At 48.3% G+C, this 17,027-nt stretch overlaps 1 protein-coding gene across 1 annotated transcript in view; it reads left to right on the forward strand.

Annotated features, from left to right (window-relative positions):
- The window catches only part of LOC119965125 (alpha-1B adrenergic receptor-like), a 66,496-nt gene extending 51,897 nt beyond the window's left edge, over positions 1-14,599 (forward strand). The window contains exon 2 of the mRNA XM_038795455.1: positions 12,960-14,599. Coding sequence (XP_038651383.1) covers positions 12,960-13,531 — 572 coding nt within the window. The 3' untranslated portion in view covers positions 13,532-14,599. The remainder of the gene's footprint in view (positions 1-12,959) is intronic.
- The last annotated feature ends 2,428 nt before the right edge of the window (positions 14,600-17,027 follow it).

The raw sequence follows: 17,027 nt of genomic DNA on the forward strand, positions 1-17,027 counted from the left end.
TAGGGGGGTCTCTTCTGCCTCCGCCATGGTGGAGGCCATGGCGGCGGCATAAGAAAAAGAGTGCCCCCACAGCACTGGCCCGCCCGCCGATCGGTGGGCCCCGATCGCAGGCCAGGCCACCATGGGGGCATCCGATCGCCTTGCACCCCTCCCCCCCCCCAGGACCCCGGGGGCCCGCTCGTGCCGCCAATCCCGCCGGCACCAGAGGAGCTCCAATTCCCACCAGCGGGAGAGACCTGTCAGTGGCGGGACTTCGGCCCATCGCGGGTCGGAGAATCACCATGGGGGGGCCCGCCGATCGGTGCGGGGGGCACGCACATTCCCGCTCCCGCCGATTCCCGGGTGGCGGAGAATTCCGGGCACGGTGGGGGTGGGATTTATGCCGGCCCCGGGCGATTCCCCGACCCTGTGGGGCGTCGGAGAATTCCGCCCGTGATAAGGCCACATGTTCATTGCCTGCAGGGAGCTAGCAGCTTTAGTTACAGATATGGGCCCCCGCACATCCGGGTTAGGGGCCTTGCATGCGCACGGTGGCGGCCACCAGCGGCCATGCCATGCTCCATGGTGGACTCAGACTGTGGAGCTGGACCTCCTAAATAGTGCACCCAATCGGACATGCACCCGACCCGGACAGCACACTCAAAAATAGCCTGGTCCCATTTGAGGCCTCCCCCTGCCGTCCGATCAGCCCAACCCCGACCATGGCGGCTGACGTAAGTATCCCGAACGATAGGACCACATTAGATCCACGATGTCGGAACTTCGGCCAGTCAGGTGCGGTGAATGGCGGGGTGGACCTCCAACAATGGCCGCCAGTAGGGCATACGCGGCGGAAGTACGCCGCGTTTGGGGGCCAGAGAATTGGGGAACTGCCGCTGGTCCCGATTCCATGCACAAAAGTGGATTCCCTGCCCCGGCGATTTCGGCGTCAGGGCGCGGAGAATCCAGCCCAATGAGTTTATGAATATCATGAAACACGTGACCCTAACCCTGGGTTTTATTTCTCAGATCATTGAGTCAGTTATGTTGCATATCTCACCTCCATTAATTACAATTTTTTAGTACAGTTTTCCATAAAAGCAAATTGCAATTTTAGTCAGAAGATCTGTCAGATGCGCTACGCCAGGAAAGAGAAAAAATGGATTATTTTTGTGCTCAGATCGAGTTGTTTGTAATTTTCGTGTCACGTCAGTGCAACATGACTTCTTAAACCAAACATATATTCTGATATCAATGAGAGGATAGGCGAGGAGGCAGTGGCACAACTGGAATATCAATTCACACCCCGTCTCGAGTGCCTCACAGCACCAGGGACCCCGAGTTCATTTCAACCTTGGGTGGCTGTCTGGGTGGAGTTTCCACATTCTCCACTTGTCTGCGTGAGCTTCCTCCGGGTGCTCCAGTTTCCTCCCACAGTCCAAAGATATGCAGGTTATGTGAAGTTATGGGGATTGGCTGAGGGTAGTGGGCTGAGGTTGGGTGCTCTTTCAGAGGGTTGCTGCAGACTCAATGGGCCAATGGTCTCCTTCTGCACTGTAGGGATTCTATGATAAAACTATTTGATGTTGGTAAAATTCCAAATGGTTAACTACTGTCCTTTAGGGAAGGAAATTTGCTGTCCTTACGCGGCCTGGCCTACATGTGACTCCAGTAATAATTATTGTCTCTTAACTACTTTCTAAAATGGCTCAGCAAACCACTCAGCTCAGGGCAATTAGGGATGGGCAACAAATGCTAGCCCAGCCAGCGATGCCCACATCCAATGAAACAGCAAAAATATAATTGCCATCGGATAAGCTCTGAGGATCATTAGAAACAAATTGCTCCAAAGAATCCCTACAATGCAAACATAAGAACATAAGAACTAGGAGCAGGAGTAGGCCATCTGGCCCCTCGAGCCTACTCCGCCATTCAATGAGATCATGGCTGATCTGTTGTGGACTCAGCTCCACTTTCCGGCCCGAACACCATGGGCGCGATTCTCCGCTGCCCACGACGGGTCTGAGAATAGCGGGAGGGCGTCCCCGACATTTTTCACGCCCTCCCGCTATTCTCTCCCCCCCCCCCCCCCCCCCCCACGGCCGCCCCACGACACGAATCGCTGCTCGCCGTTTTTTACGGTGAACAGCGATTCTCCCCAGGCCGATGGGCCGTGTTCCCAGGCCTTTACGGACGTTTTTATGGCAGCAAACACACCTGCTTGCTGCCTCGTAAAAACGGCCACAACATGCCGTTTCTGGGCATCCAGGGCCCCGATTGGCACGGCAGTGCCACGGCAGTGAAAGGGGAATAAAAGAAAATACATGATAGGGCAACACAAGATATACAATGTAACTACATAAGCACTGGCATCGGACGAAGCATCCATAAGAAGGTCATTTAGGAGTCTGGTAACAGTGGGGAAGAAGCTGTTTTTAAGTCTGTTCATGCATATTCTCAGACTTCTGTATCTCCTGCCTGATGGAAGAAGTTGAGTAAGCCAGTGGGAGAGGTCTTTGATTATGCTGCCCGCTTTCCCCAGGCAGTGGGAAGTGTAGATGGAGTCAATGGATGGGAGGCAGATTCGTGTGATGGACTGGGCGGTATTCACGACTCTCTGAAGTTCCTTGCGGTCCTGGGCCGAGCAGTTGCCATACCAGGCTGTGATGCAGCCCGATAGGCTGCTTTCTATGGTGCATCTGTAAAAGTTGGTAAGGGTTAATGTGGACATGCCAAATTTTCTTACTTTCCTGAGGAAGTATAGGCGCTGTTGTACTTTCTTGGTGGTAGCGTCGATGTGGGTGAACCAGGACAGATTTTAATAAATATTTTTATTCACCTCCTTTTTCACATTTTCTCCTGAATTTACACCCACCAACAATAAATAATAATCAGCAACAGATATGTCAATCCCCATAACAATAACAACGATCCCATCCTCCCACCAACCCCCAAACATCAGCCCGCATGTTTACATAAACAAATGACAAAAAGGAATCAGAGATTACCCATAGTCATCCTTAATATACACAGCCGCCCTCCCCCCCAACCCTCCCACCCACCCCACCCCCAACTAATGTTCGATGTTATCCAGTTCTTGAAAGTGCATAATAAATAGTGCCCATGACTTGTAGAACCCCTCCGAGCTTCCCCTCAGTTCAAAATTAACCTCCTCAAGGGTCAAGTATTCCAACATGTCCACCCCGCCATGCCAGGGCACAAGGTGGAGAGGCCGCTCTCCATCCTATCAGGATCCGCCTTCGGGCGATCAACGAGGCGAAGGCTACGATATCTGCCTCCGCACCTGTTTCCAACCCTGGATGGTTCGACACCCCGAATATGGCCTCCCGGGGACCTGGGGCCAGTATCACGTGCACCACCTTGGAAATTACCCTAAAAACCTCCTTCCAGTTCTCCTCTAGCTTTGGACAGGACCAAAACATATGAGCGTGATTAGTGCCCCACCGCAACCACCCCCCCCCCCCCCCCCCCCCCACAACGCTCGCACACATCTTCTACTCCTTCGAAGAATTGGCTCATCCTCGCCCTCATGAGGTGCGCTCTATATACCACCTTCAGCTGTATCAGCCCCAACCTCGCACATGAGGTGGAGGCATTTACTCTCCGGAGCACCTCACACCAGACCCCCTCCTCTATAACCTCTCCTAACTCTTCCTCCAACTTTGCTTTGATCCCTTCCAAAATAGCTCCGTACACCGCTGACACGACCCCCTTCTCCAGTCCCCTCGTCGTCAGCACCTCCTCCAGCAATGTGGAGGCCGGTCCATCCGGGAAGCTCGGTATCTCCTTCCTGGAAAAATCCCAAACCTGCATGTATCTAAATATTTCTTCCTGCTCCAGCCCATACTTCGCTTCCAGCTCCCTCAATCTGCAAACCGACCCGTAAGAAACAAATCTTTTAGCGTCTTAATCCCCTTCCCAATTCCGAAAACTTCCATCCCACTTCCCTGGCTCAAATCTGTGGTTCCCCCGAATCAGCATTTCCCTTGACCCTGCCCCCAACCCGAAGTGTTGGCGAAACTGCCTAGAGATTTTCAATGAAGCTACTATTACTGGACTCCTTGATTATTTCCCCGGAGCTATCGGGAGAGGCGCTGTTGCCAATGCTTTCAGTCCCGGCCCCCTGCACAGACTCTCCTCCATTCTGACCTATTGGGAATCAACCCCTCTGACCCAGCACCGCACCTTCTCCACATTCGCCGCCCTGTAGTAATACATCAGGTTCGGGAGACCCAAAACCCCTGCCTGCCTTCTCCTCTGTAGCAGCACCTTTCTCACTCTGGCCACCTTCCATCCCCATATGAACGAGGTAATCCTTCCCTCAATTTCCCTGAAAAAAGCCTTTGGCAGGAAAATCGGTAGGCATTGAAAAATAAACAGAAATCGCGGCAACACATTCATTTTAACCGCCTGTACCCGACCCGCCAGTGACAGAGGGAGACCATCCCACCTTGCCAGATCGGCTTTCACTCTCCCCACCAAACTAGTGATGTTGTACCTGCGAAGCCTTCCCCACTCCCGGGCCACCTGCACCCCCAGATACCTAAAGTGAGTACCTGCCCTATGGAATGGCAGCCCACCCCCCCCCCCCCCCACCCCTGCCCCCACCCCCGGCTGAGACACCACAAAATACTCACTCTTGTCCAGGTTCAGCTTGTACCCCGCGAAAGACCCAAATACTCGCAGTAGCTCCAATATTCCTCCTATTGACACACTCGGTTCCGACACATACAGCAACAAGTCATCGGCATATAAGGACATCCTATGCTCTATTCCCCTCCCCCCGCACTATTCCTTTCCATGCTCCCGGACTTCTTAATGCGATGGCCAACGGCTCAATTGTAAGTGCAAACAGCAGGGGGGACATAGGACATCCCTGCCTCGTCCCCCGGTGGAGAGAAAAGTATCTCGAGCTGATATTGTCTGAGCGGACACTTATATAATAGCTTTACCCAGTTCACAAATCTTGGTCCAATCCCAAATCGCTCCAGAACTGCCATCAGGTACCCCCATTCTACCCAGTCAAATGCCTTCTCGGCATCCAATGCCACAACCACCTGTTTCCTTTCCTTCCGCCGGTGTCATAACGATGTTCAAAACGCTCCTAATGTTCGAAAACAGCTGCCTCTCCTTCACGAACCCCATCTGATCCTCACCTATCACCTTCGGGAGGCACTCCTCCAGCCTACCCGCCATTACCTTTGCGTCCACATTCAGAAGTGATATGGGCCTATACAACCCACACTCTGTTGGATCCTTATCTTTTTTTAGCAACAGGGAAATCGATGCCTGCCCCCAGGTTTATGGCAGCACCCCCTTCCCTAACGCCTCTTCAAACATCCCCACCATCAGGGGTGCCAATTTATCCTTGAATTTTTTATAATATTCCACCGGAAACCCATCCGGGCCTGCCACCTTCCCCGACTGCATCCTCCCAATCGCATCCTTTATCTCCTGCTCCACTATCGCTCCTTCTAATGTAGCCCTGTCCCCCTCCCCTAGCCTCGGGTTTTCCAACCCATCTAGAAATTCCTGCATCTCACGGTCTCCCCCGGGTGGCTCTGATCTGTACAACCTCTCATAAAACTCCTCAGAAACCTTGTTAATCTGCTCCGGAGCCACCACCAACTTCCCTGCCCTATCCCTCACCTGAAGAATTTCCCTTGCTGCTGCCTCCCTCCGGAGCTGACCTGCTAACATACAGGAGTACTTGTTTTTCTCAGCAGTCCATAAGGCCTTATCTCCATGTTCATAAACTGCACCCCTTGCTCATCTCAGTTGGCACACCGCATTCCTGGTGGACAGTCGGTCGAAGCCCGCCTGTAGTTCCTTCCTCTTTTCCAGCTTTGCTGGGTCCCCATCTTCTGCATAACTCCTATCTACCTCCAACATCTCATCTATTACCCTCTGCCGCTCCAACCTATCCTCTTTGTCCACCCTGGCCTAAAGAAAAATCATCTCCCCCCTCACCACCGCCTTTAGAGCCTCCCAGACAACTGTCTTCGACACCTCGCCCGTACAGTTGAAACTTACATATTCCTTAATTACCTTTTCAATTTTCTCACAGAACACTTGGTTCCCCAAAAGCCCCACATCCAGTTTCCACCCCGGCCTCTGCGCTACCCCCTTCTCCAGCACCATATCCATCCAATGCGGAGCATGATCTGACACTGCAATTGCAGAGCATTCCGACCCCTGACTCCAGCCAGCAAAGCCTTTCCCACCACAAAAAAGTCGATCCGCGAGTATACCTTATGGACTGCTGAGAAAAACAAGTACTCCCGTTCCCTTGGGTGCAGGAACCTCCAAGGGTCCACCCCTCCCATTTCCACCATTAGCCCAGCCAGCGCCATCGCCCCCCCCCCCCCCCCCCCCCCCCCCCCGGGATGGGACCAGCGAGCGCGGCCGTGATCTGTCCAACCTTGGCTCCTGCACCAAGTTCCAGTCCCCCCCCCCCACAATCAGCTCATGTGTGTTCAAGTCGGGAATGGCCCCAAACACCTTCTTCGTGAATCCCACATCGTCCCAACTGGGACCGTATACAGTGAACATCGCCACTAATCCCCCCTCTAGCGCCCCTGTCACAATCTCATATCTACCCCACTGATCTGCCACCACCTTCTCCATCTGGAAGCGTACCCTTTTGCTGACCAACACCGCTACCCCTCGAGCCCTTCCGTCAAATCCAGTGTGAAACACCTGACTGACCCAGCCCTTTTTAAGTCTCACCTGGTCCTTCACCCTCAAGTGAGTCTCCTGCAGCATTGCTACATCGGCTTTCAAACTTTTAAGATGTGCGAGCACCCTTGACCTCTTGACCGGACCTCCTAGCCCTCTCATGTTCCACGTGACTATCCTTACTGGGGATCTCTCACCCCCCCCACCTTTCTTATCCACCATCAACATACCTCCGGGCCCTGCCTATAAGCTTGACCCACCCCTGTCCATTGTTAACATCAAACCTCTTACCCCCCTCCTAAGAACCCCCCCTACATTTCCCCCTGAAACAACATCTCCCAACATCCATCCCTTTCCCCCCCCTCTCACTCGCCTCATAGGCCCATTGAAGCCTGCTATCCAGGCTCCAGCGTCCGCAGCCCTCCTCTCACCTCACCTCTGTTCACTAGCTGACTTTAGTTAGCTAGCGCGGGTGGCTCCCCCAGCCAAGATAAATCGTCCCCTTCCCCACAGTCCCAGAGAAAGAAAAATCAAAGAAAAACAACGATCCAACCCATACAATTCACTAACATAACATTTAACCATCACAACACAGAACGCCAATCAACTCACTATTAACTTGACCTCTGTAACAATGCAAAGAGAAGTAAATTACAATACACATCAGTAAAAATAAAGTTGTAGCATTTTCCAGCTGCTCAAACACAGTCCACAGTCTCTCTTCCAGTTCCACTCCTCACATCTGTCCCAAGCCTTCTGCCCTCACGAGCGCCTCAGTCGCCTCCGCTGTCTCAAAATAAAGGTCTTTGGCGTTATTTGGTTACCCTCAACTTGGCCGGGTATACCATACCAAATCGCACCCCCTTCTTGTACAATGCAGCGTTCACTCGCACAAACGCCGCTCGTCTTTTTGCCAACTCTACTGTCAAGTCCTGGTAGATCCGAACTGCAGGACCATCCCACAGCAACTCACGCTTCCATTTCGCCCAGCTTAATACCTTCTCCTTCATGCAGAACTTATGGAAGCAGATAATTACAGCTCTTGGCGGCTTGTTCACTTTGGGCTTCAGCCTTAATGACTGATGAACTCGGACTAGTTCGTACCGGGAGGGGTTCTCACCTTTCCCCATCAGCTCCGCCAACTTCTTAGCAAAGTATTGTGTTCCTTGGGTCCTCTGTCCCTTCAGGCAACCCCACAATTCTCAAATTGTGCCGCCTTGAGTGGTTCTCCAAGTCCTCGAGCTTTGCTCTGAGTCCTCTGTTGACCTCCACCACCCTCCGCAGCTCATCCCCCATCGAGGTGACCTGGTCGCTGTATCGTGACACAGCCTTCTCCACTTCCTTCATCTTCTCGCCCAGCTCTCTCACCTCAGCCGATGCCTTTGGCACCGTCACCGTCACCGGGGCGAATGTCTCCTCCACCAATTACTTCAATGTGACCGCCGTCTCCTTCCTGAAGGCCTCCATGTGCCTCGCAAACTGTTTTTCCAGCTCCACCGCCATCACCTCCGTCATCTTTTTCACCGTAAGTAGTGCAGCCCCGCCTTGCAGTTCGGCTTCTTCCATCCTGTCAGCACTTTTGCTCAACCTCTCATTCATCAGCGAACCCGCGTTTCCTCCTTTTTTCGACGCTGCTCTTCGCATCCTTTAGCGGCTTATTGTTTTTTCGTTCTTTTCTCTTCTCTCCCCTTTCACCCTCCTGTCTTTCATCAACTTGAATTCTATTTATTTGAAAAAAGGGGAGAAAAAAAAACTTTCATCCAACTTCTTTAAACTTTCTTTCTTTCTCCTCTACATTCCCCCAGAGCTCTCCTGGGACAGGACTTCAGCCTTCTTTCTTCATCCTAGGTGGGAGCCATCCGATGTGGGACAGCCTACCTACATCGTGCCCTGGCCTCGGGCCTGCCGCCTCGGCCTCCTTGTAGCTCCACCCCCGCTGCTCCGACCTCCACGCCGCGCGGGACCCCGTGACGGCCCCAAAGGCCGATGATAGTCGGGGGGGTGAATGATGACTCAGGGAAACCCCTGAAGATGCTGCAAATCTTGGCCACCAGCAGGAGCTTTTCTTACTGCGGCCGCCCTGCTCACCCACGCCACCGGAAACCCCGACCAGGACAGATTTTTGGAGATGTGCACCCCTAGGAATTTGAAACTGCTAACCACCTCCACCTCGGCCCCATTGATGCTGACAGGGGTGTGTACAGTACTTTGCTTCCTGAAGTCAATGACCAGCTCTTTATTTTTGCTGGCATTGAGGGAGAGATTGTTGTCACTGCACCACTCCACTAGGTTCTCAATCTCCCTCCTGTATTCTGACTCATCGGCCCACTATGTTGTATCATCAGCAAACTTGTAGATGGAGTTGGAACCAAATTTTGCCACGCAGTCATGTGTGTACCGAGAATAGAGTAGGGGGCTAAGTACGCAGCCTTGTGGGACCCCGGTATTGAGGACTATTTTGGAGGAGGTGGTGTTGTTCATTCTTACTGATTATGGTCTGTTGGTCAGAAAATTGAGGATCCAGTTGCAGAGTGGAGAGCCAAGTCCTAGGCTTTGGAGCTTTGATATGAGCTTGGCTGGGATTATGGTGTTGAAGGCGGAGCTGTAGTCAATCCCTGTAGGAGTTCTTGTTGGCGAGATGCTCTAGGGATGAGTGTAGGGCCAGGGAAATGGCACCTGCTGTGGACCGGTATGCAAATTGCAGTGGATCACGGTGGGGATCAAGGCACCTGGTGTGCCTCACTCGGGGCTCCCAGGGAAGGGACTTACTGTACGGACACATTGTTCCCAATGGAGTATTCCCCTTCCCCCAAATGGAAATATAGCTAATTGAGATGCTGGGCACTGGACACAAGTACCTCTGCTGAACAGAGCCAATGTTCCAAACTGCACTGTCGCAGTAAGGTCCAAAAGTCCAGCCTTTCTAAAGCAAAGGAGAGATATTGACACTGAACAGTGGTTCTGCTGGCCAGATGTGATTATTTATTTGATGTCACCTTAGTATTTGGAAATCTTATTCTTGTCTTATTCTAGTCTCCCATCATGAAGGTTGTCTGAATAGGGCCTTGAACCCTTTGCCTCCTGATTCAGGAGGCAGCACTGCTAGCGTAAAGCCAAAGGTTCATTCATCCTGTGTAGTTGCATGCGGTAAATTAGAAAGTGTATTATTTTATAATAGAAACACTACACCCAAGTACACCGTAATGTATAGTTCAGCTGCTCATGGGTAGACTTTTGTCTTATTAAAGCCAGAAGGTAAAATTTCTGTGATCTTGAAATGAATGCTCAGGAGAGTTATAGATTAGTCTGAAAACTGAAACCATGGCTTTACTCGTTGGCAGACCAACTAAGAATCTGCATGGATTTTTCTATCTATGTATTAACTGTGATACAGAAATTTTCATTAGACTGTGTATGACATCTGATTCTCCGAGCCCACGCCGGGTCGGAGAATCGCCGGGAACGGCGTGAATCCCGCCCCGCCGCTCTGACTCCGGCTGCCGAATTCTCCAGCGCCAGTTTTCAGGCGGCGATTGCGCCACGCCGGTCGGGGGACGTTGGCAGCGGTCCCCCCCGGTTCTTCTCCGGGCTCCAATGGGCCGAGCGGCCACCTGTTCCTGGCCAGTCCCGCTGGCGTGAAATGGACATGGTCCATCACGGCGGGACCTGGCTTGTCGGACATCTAGCGGGGTCCTCGGGGGGGGGGGGGGGGGGTGTGCGGGGAGATCCGGCCCTGGGGGGCCCCACGGCGGTCTGGTCTGCAATCAGGGCCCACCAATTTGCAGAAAGGCCTGTGCCGTGGTGCCACTCTGTCCCTCCGCGCCGGCTTCTGTAAGGCTCCGCGATGACCGGCGCGGAGAAGAAACTCCCTGCGCATGCGCAGGAAACACGCCGGCGGTTCTGCACATCCGCCAGAACACGCTGGCAGTCTTGCACATGCGACAACTCGCACTGGCCAGCGGAGGCTCTTCGGTGCCGTTTGGCACAGCGCCAACCCCTCCAGCGCCGGCCTCGCCCCCGGAAGTGCAAGGCAACTTCCGTAACTTCCGGGCGGCCCGATGCCGGTGTGGTTCACCCTGCTCTTGGCGCCGGTACAGGCTGCCCTGCCAATTCCGAGAGAATCCCGGAGTCTGATGGACTGTTCACAATGTATTTTAGAAATTTATATAAATATCTTGAGACTATCTATTGGTTACATTCACTTGTGTTGGTAATGATTTTGTCACATGGGAAATGCCTGGCCATGATGGATAAAATGTAATTTTAACTATTGGAATTGCTTTTAACAGGAAACACTGTAGGGTTTATTTTTTATTTTTTCCCAGCCCTGGTGCAATGCTAGCATTGGTCACCAAGATCTGATTACCATTTTGACCTGTTACAACAAGCCCAGTTAAAACTTTAGCAACTGGAATTAAAACTAAATGGAATATTCAGGTCAGGCGAGGTTAGAGGTCAAGAATATACCTGGATCCTGGTGGTCAAGGAGGACAAGGAGGCAGAAAGGGATGGGAGAGAGATCGGAGGGAGAAAAAAGGGAGAATTGGGAGAGTAAGCGAGTTATAGAGAGAGGGAAAGGAGAGGGGCAAGGAAGATACAGAGGGGAAGAAGAGTTAAGGGGCAGGAAGTAAGGGGAGGTCCAGGAAACAGAAGAAATGTGGATAAGGTGGAATCATGGAAGGCAAGGAAGTTACTTCAGCGGTGAAGGTGGGGGCAACAAACCCGATCAGTGGGTTGGTGGGGGGCAGTGAGGAGGATTGTCTGGAAAGCTACCTTTTCCTGCTCCAGGATAGGATTAAGAGCAGGAGCAGCATTTATTGGCATCCCTATTAACCCTTGAGGGGGCATTTAAGAGTCAATCGCTATGGATCTGGACCAGATTAGGATGGTAGATTTCCTTCCCTAAAGGCCATTAGTGAACCAGATAGATTTTGACGACAAGTGTTTCATGGTCATCGTTTGAGTCTTAAATCCAGATTTTTATTTGAATTTCATCACTGCAGTGGTGGGATTCAAAGCTGGGTCCCTAGAGCATTACCCTGGGTCTCTTGATTACTGGTCCAGTGACAATACCACTTGCATCCCCGTCTCAGCAGTTGGGAACTTCCCCTTCAGATACCAGACCTCAATGTTTGTTTCAAGGTTGTGATTGGAGAGGGGAGATATTGACGGTGTAAAACATGGGCATGGGAGGAGTGCAGGGAACCAAAGTCCATGAAAGTGTGGTGGTCATGGTCAGTAAGCAAGCACTCCTAGGCTCCAAGGTTACATTTTAAGTGAATGCAATGTTAAAAGTGGATAATAAATCAGAATGTTAGCAGCTGTCAACAGGACAATAGTAAGGCGGGGAGAAGTAGGGTGGTGCGGTGATGGGAGTGAGTAAGTATAAAGATCCCACATGTGGTTGGGAGAGGAATCTCCAAACAATCGTGTCCCAGCACCTTCCTTTTGGGTACAAAAGAGAGAGCTTCAATTAATGGTGTCCAGACAATGCATTCCTTGGCCCTGGAAAAATTAAGCATCCAGGTAAAGACATTTGGTTAAGGAGATTGCTGAACTGCAGGTTGAATGACTGTAGAGAGCGTGGGAGTGAGAGTGAATTTTTTGTTAATCTGACTGATGAGTGGATCAGTTTGTGTACATTGTCTTACAGACATGTTTCAGTGACACATATTTAGATTTCAGGGGAATTTGTTTGCATATTATTTCAGTCATATGTTGACTGGTTGTGATAATCACAATCGCATTTATGTGCTGACATCCAGTGGCTCTATGGTGGAATTGCAAGATTGATTCTCAGGCCAAAAACATGATGACTTGTTCATTATAATGACAAGTACTTAGCATTGTGAAAGCCCACCACGATGTCACTACAGATACTACAGGTAGACGTTAATACTTTTAAAATTATGTTCTCACTTTGACCAAAGTCAGATATAGGAAATTCCAGTGCATTTTAAATTGGGATACATGTCCAAAGAGATCTGCAAGTCCCACCTCAAAACAGCACAAACAAGTTTAAAACAGTAGACTCTTTCAGCAAATAGGTGGCAAAAGTGAATATATGTAATAAATTTCACCAGCAAAATGCAACTTATTTTAAAAAGCAAATTAAGCTAAAAAGGGAATGCAAGGTTAAAAATGTGTAACACATTCAGGTTATAGAGCAGATGCTGTAGCACTCTAGTCTAAATATTAAAAGTTGAAGAAACTATATTTTTTATTAAGCTGTTTATTTACAAATATAGGAATGTAACTCCTATGACCTTTTTTCTTTGCAGGTTCACTCTTTCCCAACTTAAGGCCAACAGAAACTGTCTTCAAAGTAGTATTTTGGCTGGGTTACTCTAACAGTTGTGTAAATCCCATTATTTACTCTTGCTCCAGTAAAGAATTTAAACGAGCTTTTATCCGGATCCTGAAAGGCCAGTGTCATCGCAGAAGGCGACCAGTCTGGCGAGTTTACAATTACAACTGGAAGATGAATTCTCTTGATCAACAGAGGAAGGATTCAGTGGATGATGGCTCTATTATTTTCAATGGCAATGAGAGGAGATTGTCATCTATGCCTAGTCCCTGCTACAGTGCCAAGAACACAACGCAGAGCATGGAAATGTGCAGCCTTCGGGGATGGAGGCTATTCCCTTCTTTTCGCAGTTCTTCCTTTCTAGCCAATGGACCAAAAGAAAAATGCGAGTTTCCCAGAAAGATGAATGGAGAGTACGGAGTCTGTACTGATTCAACTATCCTTACAAAAAGAACCACAACTTTTGGACATCAAACAATCTTGGAGGAATTTCAACAGAATGTTCAAAGTAAAACGGCTCCTAACGTACCTGAAACACATATTTAAACAAGAACCAAGACTTCCATTTGTAACAACTTGTTGTGAAAATGCTGTATTGCTGTACGCTATATTGTTTACAAAGGTACAAATGCACGCAATACTATAATTGCTACATAAACATTTTACTCCAATTTCTGTATGTATTATAATTTATTGTTTCAGATGTATATATGTTACTATGAGAACCTCATATCCTCAGGAAGATGTTTACTGCCTACAATGCACAGTTTGCAGTTCAACTAGAAGCAATTTGTTTGCATTTAAAGGTCAGTGTTTCAATCATTGTTAAACAAAACAATGTCTCCCTGCAATTTGGGATTAGATGCTTTTGTAGAATTGGGATGAAGCAAAGACTTTTTCTTAGAGGATGACCAAAAAGTGGTTTACTTTTTGTAATAACCCTCATGAGGCCCATGAGGAAACCACAATTGATCTCCCTGTGGGGCTCGTGGGATATAAGCTTCCCCTTTATGGAGCAGAGGCCCACTCAGCTGGGGCTCATAAGATAGAGCATAAAAGCCGGCCCGAGCAGGGACCGGCACTTTGATTGTCCCAATGAAGATTGTGAAGTGTAAATAGTTAGTGCCATGGGCAGACTTTGTTCTGTTAAATAAATCCTTTGTCATTCCTACTGCTGGTTTCCTGGTCATTAAACCTTTTTTTAAATACTTTTGTACAACAGGGTGGTATTGGACCATGATGATTCATTTGCATTATCCCTCCTTTCACCAAATCAGTTTGAATTTCTCAAGCAGCCATGCTATGTATTTTAGCGGGAAGGCCAGAAAGGATGGAAAGGCATTGAAACACAGTTCCCAGTAGATGTCTACTGATTGTCAATGGCAGAGATAGATTAGGGGAGACGGGTTACCTGTTCTAACCTTTTGATCAGGGAGTCAAGACCAAAAAGAGGGATGATTCAAAATTGTTTTTTCAAAAATGAGAACTATAACAAATTAAGTTTTTTAACCATTAATTTTACAGAATGCTCTTCATCATAAAATGTGGCAAGCTGTGCTTATGATGCATCATTCTTTGTCTGTGAAAATCTCTAAATAAATATTTTAAAAAGTAGTGCTCGTCCAAAATGAATTATCAAATTATTTATGTTACTTGTATTGGACTAAATAACAGCTGTTATTATCTAGTTATTGAGGCAACGTGATCAATGAATAAAGAGGTAAATTGTCAAGGAATTCTTTTTAAAATCCATGATATGTTTGAAAAATTAAAATTTTATAATACGAGCACATTTGGGAACACTTACATGAACAACGTCATTCTTAGTCACTCTCTGCTCAATAACTCAAATGCTACAGGCTGAGGTAAAAGTGAACTGGAAGGTCAACCAAATCATAAGTGGTGCACTGTTCCACATGGCTCTACTCTTCATTTGCTTTTTACACATCATTTGCTTTAGGCTGAGGTTGTACCAAACCCAGATCATTAACTACAAAGTGCAGAATGCAAGTCATCAAGACCTTTCTTGCGTTACTATCAATCAAATGAATCCCTTTATTTATGTAAAAATATAGTTTGGCATATTACTTATTTATGGCTTATAGTTTTGGATATTTTCCGACTAATCAAGGTGAAGGATACCAAGAACAACAACAGAAAACACTGGAACCCCACAGCAAGCCAGTCAGCAAACTGTGAAGGGGATGGGGTATAAATGTGTCCTAGGTAATAGAGCAAAATGGATGACAATCAATCAGCAGCCCATTTTACCCTTCAATTGATATTCTTTACCATAGAAAGTTGTATTTTCATGTTTAAATTAATGACAATTTTTGATCTTTCAATACTGGAAAGCATCCCAAACAACACACACCTTTTGATAAAATGGTCTATGCTTTATTATTATTCTTTCATGAGATGTGAGGTGCTTGCAAGAGCAAAGTTTGTTTCCCATGCCCAGTTCCCCATGAGAAAATGGTGGTGCACTATCGCCTTAAACTACTGCAATCCAGCCAGTACACCCATTGTGCTGTTAGGAAGGTGGTTCCAGGATTTGAACCCAGTGACAATGAAGGAATGATGATATAGTTCTAAGATGGGGTTTGGTGTGAGAGCAAGACTTACAGCTGCTGGAGTTTCCATGTCCCTGTTTCTCTTGTACTTTTAGGTGGCAAAGGGCATGGGTTTGAAAGGTGTTGTCTAAGGAGGCTTAATAAATTGCTGTGGTGCATCTTGTAAATATTACACTCCAGCCAATGTGCACCAGTGATGGAAGGAGTGAATTCTTAAGATGGTGGATGGGATGCCGATCAAGCAGGTTGCTTTGTCCTGGATGGTGTCGAGTTGCTTGAGTGTTGTTGGGGCTGCATTCATTCAGGTAAGTGGAGAGCATTCCATCACAGCCTAACTTGTGCTTTGTGGATGGTGAACTTGTTTTGAGAAATCAGGAGATGAGTTATTTATGTATCCAGTTATTTTCCCAAGGAGCTAACTGACTTATCATTGGCTGCCTCCCCTGTAGCTATTTTCTGTATTTAATACTCTTATGAGAATTTTTATCTTAATTTCACTTGAGACATCCACTTTGTACTTGCTTTTGTCCACTACTACAATCATGGTCTGGGATTTTCCCAGAACAAGATTGATCCCGACTTTGGAATGCAATGCAGGTCCCAGACCAGCGTCAAATAAGAGCCTGTCACCTGGCCTGTCATCAAATTAAGGATGGAGGGCTGACTCTCCATATTGCTGACCCAGTCAGACAGTCAGCAGTTCTACAGCCTTGGCAATGCCATCATTAGAAACAGCCACCACAGCGAGGCTGCAAGGGGAAATAAATGGTTTATCCATATTGAGGAGCATTCAAAAGGTAGGTAGGAGACTTGATTCTGTGCAAGGGGCCAGGTAGGTTGGCCTTGTCATTAGAGGTGAAATTTTTTGTGTATTCATGTTTGTTCCTAGTAGGACAAGGCCACTTTAAGAGTTTGATCAGGTAACTTACTGATGATGTCATTGGCAGTTTGGATGAGTCAGTCTATTCTGGGAGAAAACCTTTCCAATAAAGCTCTTGTTTGTTTTGTACCTTTACGGTCTGCAAGCCTGTACTTTAAAAATACCACAAAGAGACTGGCGACGAGGATAGTTTCCACACTGCAAGCACCCAAGAAACAACTGCAGAAATCTAGAGGAGTAAGAAAAATCATTGATTCATGCTGCTGCCATCCAAAAAAGATTAAGAAGCTAAAAACTTTGCAACACCAAAGCTGGAAACAGACAGGTGCTGAATAATAGCAGCAACCATCAAAGGAACAGAAATTTAAACAAAGACTTGGGTGAAAACAACATCAAAAGAAGCTTGCCATGTGCTTGGCACAGAAAATTCAGGGAGAGTGCTCCCTCTACTGTGAATAGCAAGTAACGTAACAGATACCCTGGAACAATAGTTTCAAGCTGGGGTGTTCCAAACTCGGAAATGAGCAGGCTGAGCTCGGGGTTTTCTTGCTCAAAAGGGGAAAAAAGCAGCAAGATGGTGCTAAAAACT

The sequence above is a fragment of the Scyliorhinus canicula genome, chromosome 4, assembly GCF_902713615.1.
Source record: "Scyliorhinus canicula chromosome 4, sScyCan1.1, whole genome shotgun sequence".
In the NCBI taxonomy this organism is placed as follows: Eukaryota; Metazoa; Chordata; class Chondrichthyes; order Carcharhiniformes; family Scyliorhinidae; genus Scyliorhinus; species Scyliorhinus canicula.